This window comes from Coregonus lavaretus (assembly GCF_964263955.1).
Source record: "Coregonus lavaretus genome assembly, contig: HAP1_SCAFFOLD_2281, whole genome shotgun sequence".
NCBI lineage: Eukaryota > Metazoa > Chordata > Actinopteri > Salmoniformes > Salmonidae > Coregonus > Coregonus lavaretus.
The window spans coordinates 45,935-65,000 of record NW_028165908.1 but is presented as its reverse complement, the minus strand read 5'-3'; the positions used below and the strand labels follow the sequence as shown (position 1 = coordinate 65,000).

The 19,066-nt window shown below is 43.3% G+C and overlaps 2 protein-coding genes across 2 annotated transcripts in view; one reads left to right on the top strand and one right to left on the bottom strand.

Moving 5' to 3' along the window:
* Nucleotides 1-3,393, top strand: part of LOC311115301 (pre-B-cell leukemia transcription factor 1-like) — a 6,919-nt gene extending 3,526 nt beyond the window's left edge. The window contains exons 5-6 of the mRNA XM_084190492.1: nt 1,500-1,586; nt 3,291-3,393. Coding sequence (XP_084046618.1) covers nt 1,500-1,543 — 44 coding nt within the window. The 3' untranslated portion in view covers nt 1,544-1,586; nt 3,291-3,393. The remainder of the gene's footprint in view (nt 1-1,499; nt 1,587-3,290) is intronic.
* Nucleotides 3,394-6,839: 3,446 nt separating this feature from the next.
* LOC311115300 (uncharacterized protein) lies at nt 6,840-12,678 on the bottom strand (the record flags this gene model as incomplete). The annotated part of the gene is made up of 9 exons (XM_084190491.1): nt 6,840-7,224; nt 7,442-7,468; nt 10,380-10,406; nt 10,605-10,758; nt 10,901-11,035; nt 11,314-11,570; nt 11,882-12,096; nt 12,219-12,277; nt 12,550-12,678. The coding sequence occupies 9 exons, from the start codon at nt 12,676-12,678 to the stop codon at nt 6,950-6,952; spliced, it is 1,278 nt and encodes a 425-aa protein (XP_084046617.1). The 3' UTR covers nt 6,840-6,949.
* Nucleotides 12,679-19,066: the final 6,388 nt, after the last annotated feature.

The window sequence follows — 19,066 nt, the reverse complement described above, 5'->3', positions numbered from 1 at the left end:
CCAGCCTTAATGCTGTATGTGAAACAGACCTCGTCTCACCCAGTGCCCCTTCATCTCCTGTGATACCCTAGCCCCCTGTCTCTCTGGGGTGTCAGCTTAGAGCAGGGCTCTCCAACCCTGTTCCTGGAGAACTACCCTCCTGTAGGTTTTCACTCCAACCCTGTTCCTGGAGAGCTACCCTCCTGTAGATTTTCACTCCAACCCTGTTCCTGGAGAGCTACCCTCCTGTAGGTTTTCACTCCGACCCTGTTCCTGGAGAGCTACCCTCCTGTAGGTTTTCACTCCAACCCTGTTCCTGGAGAGCTACCCTCCTGTAGGTTTTCACTCCAACCCTGTTCCTGGAGAGCTACCCTCCTGTAGATTTTCACTCCAACCCTGTTCCTGGAGAGCTACCCTCCTTTAGGTTTTCACTCCAACCCTGTTCCTGGAGAGCTACCCTCCTGTAGATTTTCACTCCAACCCTGTTCCTGGAGAGCTACCCTCCTTTAGGTTTTCACTCCAACCCTGTTTCTGGAGAGCTACCCTCCTGTAGATTTTCACTCCAACCCTGTTCCTGGAGAGCTACCCTCCTGTAGGTTTTCACTCCAACCCTGTTCCTGGAGAGCTACCCTCCTGTAGGTTTTCACTCCAACCCTGTTCCTGTAGAGCTACCCTCCTGTAGGTTTTCACTCTAACCCTGTTCCTGGAGAGCGACCCTCCTGTAGGTTTTCACTCCAACCCCAGTTGTAACTAAACTGATTGATCTTATCAACCAGCTAATTATTAGAATCCGGTGTGCTAGATTAGGGTTGGAGTGAAACCCCTATAGGACAGAAGCTCTCCAGGAACAGGGGTTGGAGTGAAACCCCTATAGGACAGTAGCTCTCCAGGAACATGGGTTGGAGTGAAACCCCTATAGGACAGTAGCTCTCCAGGAACATGGGTTGGAGTGAAACCCCTATAGGACAGTAGCTCTCCAGGAACAGGGGTTGGAGTGAAACCCCTATAGGACAGTAGCTCTCCAGGAACATGGGTTGGAGTGAAACCCCTATAGGACAGTAGCTCTCCAGGAACATGGGTTGGAGTGAAACCCCTATAGGACAGAAGCTCTCCAGGAACATGGGTTGGAGTGAAACCCCTATAGGACAGTAGCTCTCCAGGAACAGGGGTTGGAGTTAATCTACAGGAGGGTAGTTCTGTGTGTATATGCAGAGTGTGTGTATGCAGTATTAGTGTGTGTGTGTGTGTGTGTGTGTGTGTTAGTGTATTAGTGTTAGTTTGGGTATGCAGTGTCAGTGTGTTAGTTAGTGTGCTTGTAACAGTGTGCAACAGTGTGTGTACCAGTGTGTATAAATATACTATTAGTGTGTGTACCAGTGTGTGTATAAATGTAGTATTAGTGTGTGTACCAGTGTGTATAAATGTAGTATTAGTGTGTGTACCAGTGTGTACTAGTGTGTGTATAAATGTAGTATTTGTACCAGTGTGTAAAAGCGCCCCCTGCTGGTCTGTTCCTCCAGGTGGATATCCAGCACCGTGCTACACTCCTGACGGGATGTTATGAGGAGCTGCCTGGAGGAACTCTGTTTCCTCCCCACTGTCTCCATGTGAGTATCTATGGTACCAGTCTGTTTCCCTCCACTGTCTCCATGTGAGTATCTATGGTACCAGTCTGTTTCCCTCCACTGTCTCCATGTGAGTATCTATGGTACCACTCTGTTTCCCTCCACTGTCTCCATGTGAGTATCTATGGTACCAGTCTGTTTCCCTCCACTGTCTCCATGTGAGTATCTATGGTACCACTCTGTTTCCCCCCACTGTCTCCATGTGAGTATCTATGGTACCAGTCTGTTTCCTCCCCACTGTCTCCATGTGAGTATCTATGGTACCAGTCTGTTTCCCTCCACTGTCTCCATGTGAGTATCTATGGTACCACTCTGTTTCCCTCCACTGTCTCCATGTGAGTATCTATGGTACCAGTCTGTTTCCCTCCACTGTCTCCATGTGAGTATCTATGGTACCACTCTGTTTCCCCCCACTGTCTCCATGTGAGTATCTATGGTACCAGTCTGTTTCCTCCCCACTGTCTCCATGTGAGTATCTATGGTACCAGTCTGTTTCCCTCCACTGTCTCCATGTGAGTATCTATGGTACCAGTCTGTTTCCCTCCACTGTCTCCATGTGAGTATCTATGGTACCAGTCTGTTTCCTCCCCACTGTCTCCATGTAAGTATCTATGGTACCAGTCTGTTTCACTCCACTGTCTCCATGTGAGTATCTATGGTTCCAGTCTGTTTCCCCTCCACTGTCTCCATGTGAGTATCTATGGTACCAGTCTGTTTCCTCCCCACTGTCTCCATGTGAGTATCTATGGTACCAGTCTGTTTCCTCCCCACTGTCTCCATGTGAGTATCTATGGTACCAGTCTGTTTCCCTCCACTGTCTCCATGTGAGTATCTATGGTACCAGTCTGTTTCCCTCCACTGTCTCCATGTGAGTATCTATGGTAACAGTCTGTTTCCCTCCACTGTCTCCATGTGAGTATCTATGGTACCAGTCTGTTTCCCCTCTACTGTCTCCATGTGAGTATCTATGGTACCAGTCTGTTTCCCTCCATGTCAGTTTTTAAAACTGAGATCTTGTAGGTGGAAAACCTTCAATTGATGTCTGTCTTTTATCACATCTATTTCCCTCCTTTTAATCTCCTCTCTCTCTCTCTCTTTCTCTCCCTCTTTCTTTCTCTCTACTCTCTCCTCTCTTCCCTTTCTCTCTCCTCTCTCCTCCCTCCCTCCTCTCTTCCCTTTCTCTCCCTCTCTCTCCTCTCTTCCCTTTCTCTCTACTCTCTTCTCTCTCCTTCTTTCTCTCTCTCTTTCTCTCCCTCTCTCTTTCTCTCCTCTCTCCTCTCTCCCTCCTCTCTTCCCTTTCTCTCTACTCTCCTCTCCTCCCTTTCTCTCTCCTCCCTCTCTCCCTCCTCTCTTCCCTTTCTCTCTCCTCTCTCCCTCCTCTCCTCCCTCTCTCCCTCCTCTCTACTCTCTCCTCTCTCCTCCCTCCCTCCCCTCCTCTCTCTACTCTCTCTCCTCCCTCTCTCCCTCCTCTCTTCCCTTTCTCTCTACTCTCTCCTCCCTCTCTACTCTCCTCTCTCCTCCCTCTCTCTCTCCCTCTCTTCTCTCTCCCTCCTCTCTTCCCTTTCTCTCTCTACTCTCCTCCCTCCCTCCTCTCTTCCCTCTCCCTCCTCTCTCTCCTCTCCTCTCTCCTCCCTCCTCTCTTCCCTTTATCTCTCTCCCTCCTCTCTTCCCTTTCTCTCTCTCCAGGTTGATAGTGGATGGCAGGACAGCACTGACCACCCCTCTCTCACCCCCCCTCACGGGACACCGGGCAGCGTGCACTCGGACACCTCAAACTGAGACACCAACTCACCCCAAACCCCCCCCCCCCCCTTCCAAACACCCCTCTACCCTTCAAATTCCCCTTCCTCCACCCTCACACAGCCTCCCCTCTACCCACCCAATCCCTCAACTGTGTCTCAAACTAACCCAAGTCCCCCCCCCTCACACACACGTTCAGTCGTACCTCAAGCTGAGACAACTCCCCCTCCCTTACCTGTAGCTGAGCATCACTCTCACCCTCCACTCCCGATGCTCTATAACCCCCTAGCCCTTACCACCCTCCTCCTCCTCTCCCTCCCTCCCTCCACTCCCGATGCACCATAACCCGCTAGCCCTTACCACCCTCCTCCTCCTCTCCCTCCCTCCACTCCTGATGCACCATAACCCCCTAGCCCTTACCACCCTCCTCTCCTCTCCCTCCCTCCTCTCCCTCCCTCCCTCCCTCCTCTCCCTCCCTCCCTCCCTCCTCTCCCTCCACTCCCGATGCACCATAACCCCCTAGCCCTTACCACCCATCCTCCTCTCCCTCCCTCCCTTCCTCCTCTCCCACCTCTCCCTTCCTCCTCTCCCACCTCTCCCACCCTCCTCTCCCACCCTCCTCCTCCCTCCCTCCCTCCCTCCCTCCACTCCCGATGCACCATAACCCCCTAGCCCTTACCACCCTCCTCCTCTCCCTCCCTCCCTCCTTCCCTCCTCTCCCTCCTCTCCCTCCCTCCACTCCTGATGCTCCATAACTCCCTAGCCCTTACCACCACCCTCCTCCTCTCCCTCCCTCCCTCCACCCCTCCCTCCCTCCACACCATAACCCCCTAGCCCTTACCACCCTCCTCCTCTCCCTCCCTCCACCCCTCCCTCCCTCCACACCATAACCCCCTAGCCCTTACCACCCTCCTCCACTCCCTCCCTCCACTCCCTCCCTCCCTCCACTCCCTCCCTCCCTCCCTCCCTCCACTCCCTCCCTCCCTCCCTCCACTCCCTCCCTCCCTCCCTCCCTCCACTCCCTCCCTCCACTCCCGATGCACCATAACCCCCTAGCCCTTACCATCCTCCCCTCCCTCCCTCCCTCCACACCATAACCCCCTAGCCCTTACCACCCTCCTCCTCCTCTCCCTCCCTCCACACGTTGTCTGACATCACTCTTTTATTCTTTCTTTTTATAACCACTTTATTTTTCTCTCGTTTAAAAAAAGAAGATAATTTAGTCACATAGTTTTTTTCTAATACTGTTTCACAAAGAGGCACCAGCCGCGTGTGTTGGAGCCCGACGTGGACGCATCATGTTACTCAAAACGACTACGGAAAAAAATAACAATAAGAAAAAAAAAATCATAATGTTACTCGTCTTCCATGCATGTAGTCCTTTTTAGGTGTTTAGCAATGATTGTATTTTTTCTTTTAGTTTTTTGACTTTTTAAAAAAACAGTTGCTACAGAGAAAAATGTACACAACGAAAAGTTCTAAATGGCAGAAAATAACCAAAAATGAATAAATACATTGTATGTCAATTATTAAGCTCTGTCTCCTGTCTCATTTTATTATGGAGGATGGACGATCAATAAACATTAAATACAAAAGTATGTGGACACCCCTTCAAATGAGTGGATTCGGCTATTTCAGCCACAGCCGTTGCTGACAGGTGTATAAAATCGAACACACAGCCATGCATTCTCCATAGACAAACATTTGCAGTAGAATGGCCTTACTGAAGAGCTCAATGACTTTCAATGTGGCACCATCATAGGATGCCACCTTTTCAACAAATCAGTTAGTCAAATTTCTGCCCTGCTAGAGCTGCCCCTGTCAACTGTAAGTGCTGTTATTGTCAAGTGGAAACGTCTAGGAGCAACAACGACTCACCCGCAAAGTGGTAGGCCACACAATCTCACAGAACGGGACTGCCGAGTGTTGAAGCGCGTAAAAATCGTCTGTCCTCGGTTGCAACACTCACTACCAAGTTCCAAACTGCCTCTAGAAGCAACATCAGCACAAAAACTGTTTGTCGGGAGCTTTGTGAAATGGGTTTCCATGGCTGAGCAGCCACACACAAGCCTAAGATCACCATGCGCAATGCGTCAGCTGGAGTGGTGTAAAGCTTGCCGTCATTGGACTCTGGAGCAGTGGAAACGCATTCTCTGGAGTGATTTATCACGCTTCCCCATCTGGCAGTCCAGATGCCAGGAGAACGCTACCTGCCCCAATGCATAGTGCCAACTGTAAAGTTTGGAGGAGGAATAATGGTCCGGGGCTGTTTTTCATGGTTCGGGCTAGGCCTCTTAGTTCCAGTGAAGGGAAAACGCTACAGCATACAATTACATTCTAGACGATTCTGTGCTTCCAACTTTGTGGCAACAGTTTGGGGAAGGCCCGTTCCTATTTCAGCATGACAATACCCCCGTGCTCAAAGCGAGGCCCATACAGAAATGGTTTGTCCAGATCGGTGTGGAAGAACTTGACTGGCCTGCACAGAGCCCTGACCTCAACCCCATCGAACACCTTTGGGATGAATTGGAACGCCGACTGCAAGCCAGGCCTAATGGCCCAACATCAGTGCCCAGCCGATCTCACTAATGCTCTTGTGGCTGAATGGAAGCAAGTCCCTGCAGCAATGTTCCAACATCTAGTGGAAAGCCTTCCCAGAAGAGTGGAGGCTGTTATAGCAGCAAAGGGGGACCAACTCCATATTAATGCCCATGATTTTGGAATGAGATGTTCGACAAGCATGGGTCCACATATTTTTGGTCTTGTAGTGTAATTAATTACTAACTACCAATATATTAACAATACAAACGCTATCCTATGCTGTATGTCACAGTAGAAGACCACTCAAATATCAGTCGTTGATATTGTAATCTGCAGACATAAATTCATGGGTATCATTGACAAATAGATCAACAGTATGATACATCAGATCAATGTTTTTATGTAAGAAAATAATTATATTTACATTTAAAAAAGCATAGAAATACCATTATATAAACTTCTGCACTATGTACAGATATAAAAATGTTTGTGTCACAACATTAAAACAGTCCCTGATCTTGTAGTCAGCTGCCAGTGCACCAGAGTAGCACAATCAAGTTGTTGATAGGTTATATTCTCAGTGATGTCACCTTGCCTGAGACCTGACCAAGATGATTAAACATTCACAATGTTCCTGATATTTCTTCAATGTACAGATATATAAAAATATGATATTTTTTTATATTGGGAGACTATAAAGAATAGAGTCCCTGATCTTGTAGTCTGCAGCCAGTGTACCAGAGTAACACAGGTAGGTTGTCTGGTAGACAGTAGCCTCACAGTGATGTCACCTTGCCTGAGACCTGGGGCTCATTCAAGACCGTTAAACTTTCACAATGTTGCAGATAGCCTATCTTGTTAGATAAGACATCCTTAACTTTTCATGTGGTGTGAAAATGTTTGATGTCCTTTGTAAACATTACATGATCTGTATTTGAAAAACTCGTAATGTTTCACACTATGGCACAGAACCCCCGAAGTTAACTGTGACCCCCTTCCTCTCCCCTCCTTGGGAATGTAATACATTGTTCACTCATGTTGTGTTGAGGCTGCACATTCAGACATTAATTTGTCAACTTCTCCTTTAACTCAATAGCCAGTTTGTTCTGGCCCATCTTCCTCAGGATCTCCAGTGTGATCTTCACAGTGCCGTCGTCAAGGTATCGCTGCACCATCATATCCACTGTGGCCTGTCTGGTAGCGTTCTCCAACTGGCTCTTTGGGATTGAAGGAAAATCCTCCACTCCCTGACTCAGGTGCCACTGGAATGTCTCCAGCTGTTCTGAAACCAGCTCTGCCAGAGTGCCCAGCAGCAGATAAGAAACATTTGTTGTTGTCCCTAGATACAGAAACATAAAACAATGAGAACTATAACATGTGACATCATAATAACTAAAATAAACAGTCCTGACGGATCTGAATTCTCCTTGTATGTTTAAGTAGGTAAACAAGTTCCCTGTTGTGTGTGATGATGCCATCTTGCTGAGTCTACCTTTAATAATTGCAATTGAAGACATTCAAAATGTTTATGGTTTTGAAGATTGTGAGATATTTACCTGCTGTAGCGCCACCATGTGGTGTAACTGTAGATACAAAATATAACTTGTTATAGGTCGCGAACAGTCATTCTGAGTCAGTAAAATAGTCTTTTGAGTAACCATTTCATGCAGATGAATTACCTGACGCATGAAAAAAGTCACGATAAACAGGAAATGCTGGTACACTTTTATAAATGTCGACAGACAATTAGTTCATTTGACATGGTGGGATCTTTTTGTATCGGTAAAATGTATTATGCGAGAAATGGGAGTGGAAAACGCCTTTATGCGAGAAATGGGAGTGGAAAACGCCTTTATACGCAAATATTTATATAATAACCAACATATCGGAGTAAATTTGGAGTCACGCGATATGTTGTGTGGTCCTCCCATTAAAACTTGGGAAAGCATGCAGTTCAGGCTTCAGATGAAATACGTTATGATAAACTTCACAGGGTGGTGAATATGCAAGGTGATGAGCTTTATGCTCCTTTCCAATAATTATCGAGGGTCTTATTCTGGTGACATTTTGAACTATGCTTTGCTGCCGCTTGACTAATACAAATAATATCGCTCTTATCCATAATAATCTCATAATGTAGGTAGCCGACCTGCACTGTATCTAGCTGTTGGCTAGAGCGCACGTGCCAAGACAAGAGTGGGCACATTTGTTATAACGTAACAGTTTTTGTGACAAAACCATCAGTAGAGTTGAAAATGCGTTTGAAACCCATTTAACTTCTATTTTTCATTCAGTACATGGGAATTAATTTTTATGTGCACTACGCCAAGTTATTTCTATGTGCAGTACGTCACCACGCACAGCATTTTATCCGCAATAGAGCTCGCTAGCTTGTAGTCCTAAAACCCGGAAATTAGTTACCTCTGGTTCGTTCAGCTATCCATATGGAAAGAATACAGTATAAATGTCCAAAATAAGTCAGAGGTTAACACAGCCTTAGGAGATCTTATACGTTTTGTTTTATGAGATAATATCAGTCAGTCAACGGGACCTTTATGAATTATGAAACCTTTATGCTTTGTTTTTTATTACTACATAAACGTTAAAAGAATTCACAAAAAGTTTAGCTGATAAAGATTATCTCATGGAACAAAACGTATAAGCTCTCCTAAGCCTGTGTTTACCGCAGACCTTATTTTCGGCAATTATCGAAAAACCTTACAAAAATGCCATTCATTTTCCCATAGGCCTTTCCCAATGAACCATGGCGGAGTTGGTTACAACAAAAAGACGCCATCACTATTGCTCTCTATAAATACGTTTGATGGAAACACATCTCTGGTGGGGAAATGTGCATATTGTTTTGTGCAGATTTTAGAATATTCACATGAAAATCTGTCGCAAACTGGATGTAACCTAGCTACAGACTAAAACATCACCCACAATATTTTCCCCCGATAAAAAGTTTATCTCATGTGAAACTACCAGGAAGTCTGAAAAGACAGACTGAGTGGGCGGGGAGCTCACCTTGACTGACAGTTCTTTGAAACCGCCTATGTCAAGCAACATGGACGCAGTGATGCAATGAGATTATCTCAAGATAATTTGCTGATACACAAAGCAACTCATATCATGGTGTCACAAATTATTTGTTTATCCTGTTTGGTTACAGCGTCAATATATAAATAATGGTTGCTATATAATTTAGCTAGCTAGACCAAATTGAATTTTCAGCACTGTTTATCAAGCTAGCTAGCTAGTTCATCTTGGAAAATGTTTGTTGAAACTTTACAGGTTGTGGTCTGGGTATGGACTCTACAAGGTGTCGAAAAGCGTTCCACAGGGATGCTGGCCCATGTTGACTCCAATGCTTCCCACAGTTGTGTCAAGTTGGCTGGATGTCCTTTGGGTGGTGGACCATTCTTGATACACACAGGAAACTGTTGAGCGTGAAAAACCCAGCAGCGTTGCAGTTCTTGACACAAACCGGTGCGCCTGGCACCTACTACTATATCTCGTTCAAAGGCATTTCAATCTCTTGTCTTGCCCATTCACCCTCTGAATGGCACACATACATAATCCATGTCTCAAGCCTTAAAAATCCTTCTTTAACCTGTCTCCTCCCCTTCATCTACACTGACTGAAGTGGATTTAACAAGTGACATCAATAAGGGATCATAGCTTTCACCTGGATTCACCTGGTCAGTCTATGTCAGGGAAGAGCAGGTGTTCATAATGTTTTGTACACTCAGTCAGACAATGTTCATATATCATGACTATCAATGATGTCAAGAAGTTTGTATGAATCTCATGTTTGGCATGTCTCTTGATGTAATGACATGACAATTGTGTCTGAGTTTTGGGCTAACCTTCCCCCACTTTTGTTCCATGCTGATGAAAGACCTAGCTAGACAGTAACTAGCTAACACCAGACACAGATGAAAGCGGAAAGTATATTTGCCTTAGAAAATATAATTACAGGTTTCCCCTATTCATCGAACACGCTGCTATGTAAACCACACCCCTCTGCGAATACGCCTTCTGCGATGTTGGTTACAAGGCGGTACTTATTTTAATTAGGTAAGAAAATAATGTCACAATACTCCTTTAATATTCCCAGCTCCTGAATCCAAGTGGTTGACATGGGGGAGAGGATGAGTACCTTTATGATAACTTTATCAATGCAGAAGCAACAGTCATTTTTCATACTTTGGTCATCCTACTTTGATCTGATTTAATCCGAATATCATCACATTTCATGAAAAACATGATTTTGACTGTGCATGACCTTTAACAAAATAAGTGACAGACCATAAAGAATATAGTCGTTTAAGTTTATGGTGCAGTTTATGAGGTTAAACCGCAGGTCACATCAAATGGCGCACACACAATCTATTTTACAACACAAAACCATTAGGAGAATATTAGTTGTTCACAATTGAATTGTGAATTGATGAGACTAAGACAAGTATAAGGTTTGATGAGATCAGTTACCTGTAGACTTCACTTCTGTTGGTGAGGCTGTGGATTAAAAGAGAAGGTGATGTACTAAATTTATATGGTGAAATAATCAATTGTATCATAATTAGATTAAATCAACAACAACAGCACTACTACCATACTATTATGATGATTGCTACTAATGTAAAATGTAAATGTAAAATGCTACTATTACTACTAGTTCTATAGTAACTCCTACTCTCTCTGAATTTCAGTTACCTGGTAGTAAAACAAGGCGGTCCCATACGCGTTCATTTTCAGGACCGTCATGTTCTTTCAGAACAAGATTCACTTTTTTAATAACAGTTTGTAAATCCAACTGAAATGTTGGCATGTAGTTTGTATAGGAATCATAATCCACAAACTCTGCTTCCTGAAAAAAAAGCATAAGTATCAAGTCGAGACAGAATTGTACGTGATTTCTATTTCTTATCAAGGTAGCATCACAAACATAATTTACATGTGTTAACACATTTCCTCTCTCTCTCTAGCTCATGTCATATATATTAGCCTACCTCTGGATCTATGTGATGTTCATCTGTAAGATCAGTGAAGAGGGTGTATTTTTGGTCCGGGGTTAGTATACAGTTAGGATTTTTTTCAATGTAGATTTCTCTGTCTCCATTCCTTCTCCTCCTTGTCTTACACACCTTGACAGGATTGAAAATGGTTTGGAACACACTGTCATGATGAGGTAGCCCTGCCTGAAACATGGAAGCCCAAATGTCGCCCTCGGACCTTGAGGATGTCCTCTTGGTCTAATGGTTAAGATGTTGGATTGGTGAGCGAGAGACCCCCCAGGTTTGGATTCACCATTCAGTGTTACATTACACCCAAAAATAATGTTCTGTGGCAAAAGGTGAGTTCAACAGTACGAGTTTGATAGAATTCCAACGAAAGAGGAATTTGACAACTCTAATCTACTTACCTCATCAATGTCAACATTTCTAGGCAGCAACAACACATTTAGGGTAGAATTATTTGTATCATCTGGGAGTTGGTAAAATAGTAGCACCAGACCACGGATAGGAGAGACAAGAGCATTCTTATCCTTGGTGATGCCATAGTTGCTGAATCCATTGATGTTTAATATGACGTGAGTTTCTGTTGTCTCATGGGGATGGAGAAACTCCGTACTGTCATCATCAGTCACATGGGCTACAGACAGGAAGTCACATCCACCCTCTAGGAGAGAAAGAGAACATTAGTCTTCTGTTCAGATAAATAAATTGGTCATTTAGCAGACGCACTTATCCAGAGCGACTTACAGGAGCAATTGGGGTTAAGTGCCTTGCTCAAGGGCACATCGACAGATTTTTCACCTAGTCGGCTTGGGGATTAGAACCAGCGACCTTTCGGTTACTGGTACAACGCTCTTAACCACTAAGCTACCTGCCGCCCTAGATGACAAAAACAACCAAGTAGTGGAGTAGTGATGCTACTGATGGTGATTAAGAATACGTAGTCTATAACCTCCCTGGAAATGTATTACTTACCAGAATGAATCTCACAGTGTGGTAGGTGTAGTTGACAGACAGACGTCTTAAGGCATGTAAACTTGAACAGGGGTCCTGCAGGTCTCTTGCCACTCTGGGCTAGAAGCCTCCTGTCCCAGGGGACTGTCCTATAGAGCACCTCTCCCTCTCCCTCCATCCTAAACACCAGGCCTGTTATACTGCACTGGAACAGACCTGCACTGGGGCACTGGAACCTGTAGAACAAACAATGGTGAAGAATGACATTTTAATTACATTTCCTGAATATGATTTGAAAAATGAGGCATTGTCCTTACAAACTATTCATGAGAAAACAAGTAAAATAATACTGAGTTACCTGTATGCTCCATTGCCCTCATTATCGTAGATTTCTGGTTCAAAGTTTTCAGGAGACCTCTAAAATGTAAAAACAATAGATTTTAAAGGGTTTGAAGAGTAGTTTAATAGAAACATATTCAACTTTTCTTTCTTTCTTTCTTTCTTTCTTTCTTTCTTTCTTTCTTTCTTTCTTTCTTTCTTTCTTTCTTTCTTTCTTTCTTTCTTTCTTTCTTTCTTTCTTTCTTTCTTTCTTTCTTTCTTTCTTTCTTTCTTTCTTTCTTTCTTTCTTTCTTTCTTTCTTTCTTTCTTTCTTTCTTTCTTTCTTTCTTTCTTTCTAGTGAAGGTCTTACCATGGGAGGGTCAGTAGTACACAGGCTCTGGTCCACTACTCTACATTCTGTCATGTTTAACTCGTCCATGGCCTCAGGTAAGCTGTCAGACAGATGCACTCTGACACAGTCCTGGCTCTCTTCTTCCATTGACCCATCAGTTGCTGATGGCAAGGTGAAGGCCTGTCCAACAATGGGATCATTGGGTTCCAGGAGAAGTGGAGAATCTGCACAGAAATAGTGTATATATCTAATTTAGTTAGTTATTGGTTTAAAGTTGTCTTTGTATTAAATACAGATGTAGGATCTTCATTTGAGCCAGTTTGCTTCAGCAGGAAAATAATCCTGCAGCAACAGGAAATGTGAACTATTATGTATATTATTATTAATTGACATTTTTGTAGGAGTTGATACATTTTTCGTTAGGTCAATTCAAGTGGAAAATACACTACAAGTTTGCATTTCCTGCTGTATAAGAAAATTCTCAGCAACAAAAGAGTGATCAAATGAAGATCCTACATCTGTAGGACCATCTCCTTCACTCTTACCTGGGGTTCTAGGAGGACTATGAGATGAGGAACTTGGCATTTCCTTCAACGTTTTTTGGGTGGCCTGGAGGACTGAGGAGAAAACAGTTGAAATGACAAACTCTATATTGACCGTTTATAGAGGTGTTACCTGTGTTTCTGAGATGTGTTATCAAAAGGGGACATAGATGTTGTATCCTCATTTCTATGTTATAAAACGAAATAGTAAAGAAGCTGGGACACTTTTTTTGAAACACTCAACATCCTGACTAGGAACAACACCTGTAATTACCTCCTCTGTGATCTCTCTCTAACTTCTCAGCAAGATCACCCAGGTGTATCTTCCTCATTGTGTTCAGTGTGATCTTCACTGCTCTCTCAGGGCCGTATCTCTTCACCATCTGATCCACTGTGTCCTGTCTGTCAGCGTTCTCCAGCTGGTTCTCTGGGATGGGAGGAAAGCCAAATGGGTTGCCTCTAGTCAGGTTAGACTGAAATGTCTTCAGCTGTTCTTCAGTGAGCTCCTCCATAGTGGTCAGCAGCAGAGCTGGAACATCCAACATGGAGGGTCTCTAAAATAACAAAGATAATAAGATATAAGGAAGAGAATAGAAATACTGACTACTGATAAAAAATAGCTTATCTTAGCTCATTGGTCACCATAGCAGCACCCACCCGTAGTCTGCGCTCCAGCAGGTATATCTCACTGGTCATTCCCAAAGCCAACACCTCCTTTGGCCGCCATTCCTTCCAGTTCTCTGCTGCCAATGACTGGAACGAATTGCAAAAATCTCTGAAGCTGGAGACTCTTATCTCCCTCAATAACTTTAAGCATCAGTTGTCAGAGCACCTTACCGATCACTGCACCTGTACACAGCCCATCTGAAATTAGCCCACCCAACTACCTCATCCCTATATTGTTATTTATTTTGCTCTTTTGCACCCCAGTATCTCTATTTGCACATCATCTCTTGCACATCTAGCATTCCAGTGTTAATACTATTGTAATTATTCTGCACTATAGCCTATTTATTGCCTTACCTCCATAACTTGCTACATTTGCACACACTGTATATATATTTTCTGTTGTATTTCTGACTTTATGTTTTTTACCCCATATGTAACTCTGTGTTGTTGTTTTTATTGCACTACTTTGCTTTATCTTGGCCAGGTCGCAGTTGTAAATGAGAACCTGTTCTCAACTGGCTTACCTGGTTAAATAAAGGTTAAATAAATAAAAAATAAAATAAAATAAAGAACATGAACACATTAATATTGGTAGGACATACTAGAATCATTCTACTGGTCTCTCAATACCTCATTCTCATACACACACACACACACACACACACACAGCATATGTGGTTAGTTCACAATGACATTTGACCCTTCTTATATGACTACTAGTCGTACCTTGATGCCCAGTGCCCTAGGCTCCTCCCTCTGCCTCTCCAGACGGTGACGCTTCTCTCCAGACCGGGTCAACCTGAACACAGGAAACAGTCACACACTGCTCTGTTCCCCTACACCACCACCACATGCTGTGGTCACTTCACTGTTCTACATTCATTTCACATGTCATGAGGATGATTCAATAGAGGTATAGAAGAGATGTTAGAGGGGCAATTCACCACTTTGAAAGTGTATTATCTCTCCAGCACCATACCAGTAGACTCATATATTCAATCTTACCAGTGCCTATAGCAAATCAATCAAATTGATTTTATAAAGCCCTTTTTACATCAGCAGTTGTGACAAAGTGCTTATACAGAAACCCAGCCTAAAACCCCAAACACCAAGCAATGCAGATGTAGAATCACAGTGACTAGGAAGAAACCAGTGGAGGCTGCTGATGGGAGGACGGCTCATAGTAAAGGGTGGAATGGAATCAATGGAATGGTATCAAACATATGGAAACAACATGTTTGATACCATTCCATTGACTCCATTCCAGCCATTACTATGAGCTGTCCTCCCCTCAGCAGCCTCCACTGGAAGAAACCTCGAGAGGAACCAGGATCTGAGGGTTGGCCAGTCCCCTTCTTTACCAGTAGAGAACAGACTAGTACAGAGTATGAATTACACCCGGGGGGTCTCTATTATTATTAATGATAAAAATATGTAATTTAACGTAAAAATAAAGAACTTTTAATGTGGCATGAACACAACCAGTCATGATGCTTTCATCTGCTTGTCAAACAAATCACTTCAAAAAGTAGGCTACCTGTGCATGTTCATCCACTCCAAAATAATTCCAGCTTCCAAACAGTGCACTGCATGTATACTCACACCATTTGTTGAATGGAAATAGACATCTGTTTACAAAACACCATAAAGAGTACATAATGACATTCAGAGATTGCCATTGATTAGACCTTCATGAATTGATGCTTCTTGCTGACAAATTGACCTTTTTTGGGACACATTTGAAATGGAGCTGAAACTGTCCCAGGAAAAACTGGATGGTCACCCTAACACACACGGTCAATTTACTAGACTAGGCTACAATGTGTATTACCATGAACTTCTAATAGGCCTACCGGTAGCCAGTGATGTAGTGGTCAAAATATTGGGGGGTAAACTCTGATTGCCGGTCGCGGTGAAAAAAGTTACGCTCCCTATACTTTCAATGCATTTTTCTGACAAAGGTGGGTCAACTTCCTTTCCTTACGTTTACCCTGCACTAGGCCTAAACCACTACCGGTAGCCTACACTCTCAGACGAGACAATTTTACACACATGAACACACTCAGAACAGGTAGTCTACATTCATTATAATACATGAGTTGAATCAAAACATGTTTACACGCTAGTTCATGAGTTGTCCATAATTCATGAATGCTCGGTGTCTTCATAGATCATGTGACATAAAACACTACCTTTCTTTCCTTACATTAATTACATTTATTATAGTTTTATTTGTAATTACTAAGCATTTTAAATTTGAAATAGAACATTGAACTTAAACCCTGTACGAATCCTGGATCTGGGAGATCTCAGAAAGTGCACTGTAAGTGTAACTATGCCTAAGTAATATTTAATTATGTTTCGGCGTGAAAAATGTTCTCATGGGCACACAAATCCCAAATAATGTAGACATGCCATTGCAAAACCGAATACTTCTAACGGAAAGAGTCAATTATAGGCCTACTGTCATTAACCTATACTTGTTGGATGGATTGGATGCGCATTGGTGTCTAGCTGTACTTATTTAGGGTGGGGATCAGCTTTAATATTGCAGATAGATTGTAGGTTCCATCAATTCAATTGTTTGCATCATTTTCCAATCTCCCTTATTCTTTTAGTTTCTCCATATCCACTCTGAGGGGTGGCCCTGGCTGTACCAGGTAGATAATAGATAATATACTCTATGTCCACTCATATCCACTCTGAGGGGTGGCCCTGGCTGTACCCGGTAGATAATAGATAATATACTCTATGTTCACTCACATTCCAGAAGAGGTGCTGGGGAGTTCTCCACTCTCCTCCCCTGCTGGCTTCCTTTCCATCTCAGAGGCAGCTTCCTCCTACACACAAACACACACACACACACACACACACACACACACACACACACACACAAGTCATACACGGCTATACAGAAATATATTCACAGCCTTTTTGTCTAATGGTGTGTGTGTATGTGTGTAGGGATGCAGTCTGACCCCCACCACTCATAGTGTACATGAGAGATTAGTTAATTATCTAGACTGTACACACACACACAGTATGTGGCTGTGATCTATATGTGGTTTGTTCACAATGACATTTGACCTCTCAGATATGAACACTAGTGTTACCTTCATGAACCTCAGCTTCTCCTCCAGACTAGAGATCTCAGTCTTCAGACGACGCTTCTTTCCAGACAGGGTCGACCTGGACACAGGAAACAGTCACACACTGCTCTGTTCCCCTACACCACCACCACATGCTGTGGTCACTTCACTGTTCTACATTCATTTCACACAGGTCATGAGGATGATGTAATAAAATATGTTATGGTAGAGTTGTTAATTTTAGACTCATTTCATCGTATTATGTCCACTCACCTTCCATAGAAGGTTCTGGAGTGTTTGAACTCTGCCTGTTACACATACATACACAAATACACACAGACACACAGACACACAGACACACACACACTGCAGTGTTTGCAGAGAATACTGTGATCTACTGTATGTGGCTTGCTCACATTGAATATAGACATGGCCACTAGTCTTACCTTCAGCACCTCCAGCTTCCACTTCAGACTAGAGATCTCAGTCTCGAGACGACGACACTCCCCCTCAGACGGGGTCAACCTGGACATAGGAAACAGTCACACACTGCTCTGTTCCCCTACACCACCACCACATGCTGTGGTCACTTCACTGTTCTACATTCATTTCACAGGTCATGAGGATGATGCAATAGAGGTATAGAAGAGATGTTAGAGGGGCAATTCACTGCTTTGAAAGTGTATTATCTCTCCAGCACCATACCAGTAGACTCATATATTCAATCTTACCAGTGCCTATAGCAAATCAATCAAATTGATTTTATAAAGCCCTTTTTACATCAGCAGTTGTGACAAAGTGCTTATACAGAAACCCAGCCTAAAACCCCAAACACCAAGCAATGCAGATGTAGAAGCACAGTGACTAGGAAGAAACCAGTGGAGGCTGCTGATGGGAGGACGGCTCATAGTAAAGGGTGGAATGGAATCAATGGAATGGTATCAAACATATGGAAACAACATGTTTGATACCATTCCATTGACTCCATTGCAGCCATTACTATGAGCTGTCCTCCCCTCAGCAGCCTCCACTGGAAGAAACCTAGAGAGGAACCAGGATCTGAGGGTTGGCCAGTCCCCGTCTTTACCAGTAGAGAAAAGACTAGTACAGAGTATGAATTACACCCGGGGGGGTCTCTATTATTTTTAATGATAAAAATATGTAATTTAACGTAAAAATGAAGAACTTTTAATGTGGCATGAACACAACCAGTCATGATGCTTTCATCTGCTTGTCAAACTAATCACTTCAAAAAGTAGGCTACCTGTGCATGTTCATCCACTCCAAAATAATTTCAGCTTCCAAACAGTGCACTGCATGTATACTCACACCATTTGTTGAATGGAAATAGACATCTGTTTACAAAGCACCATAAAGAGTACATAATGACATTCAGCGATTGCCATTGATTAGACCTTCATGAATTGATGCTTCTTGCTGACAAATTGACCTTTTTTGGGACACATTTGAAATGGAGCTGAAACTGTCCCAGGAAAAACTGGATGGTCACCCTAACACACACGGTCAATTTACTAGACTGGGCTACAATGTGTATTACCATGAACTTCTAATAGGCCTACCGGTAGCCAGTGATGTAGTGGTCAAAATATTGGGGGGTAAACTCTGATTGCCGGTCGCGGTGAAAAAAGTTACGCTCCCTATACTTTCAATGCATTTTTCTGAAAAAGGTGGGTCAACTTCCTTTCCTTACGTTTACCCTGCACTAGGCCTAAACCACTACCGGTAGCCTACACTCTCAGACGAGACAATTTTACACACATGAACACACTCAGAACAGGTAGTCTACATTCATTATAATACATGAGTTGAATCAAAACATGTTTACACCCTAGTTCATGAGTTGTCCATAATTCATGAATGCTCGGAGTCTTCATAGATCATGTGACATAAAACACTACCTTTCTTTCCTTACATTAATTACATTTATTATAGTTTTATTTTTAATTAATAAGCATTTTAAATTTGAAATAGAACATTGAACTTAAACCCTGTACGAATCCTGGATCTGGGAGATCTCAGAAAGTGCAACTATGCCTAAGTAATATTTAATTATGTTTCGCTGTGAAAATGTTCTCATGGGCACACAAATCCAAAATAATGTAGACATGCCATTGCAAAACCGAATACTTCTAACGGAAAGAGTCAATTATAGGCCTTCTGTCATTAACCTATACTTGTTGGATGGATTGGATGCTCATTGGTGTCTAGCTGTAC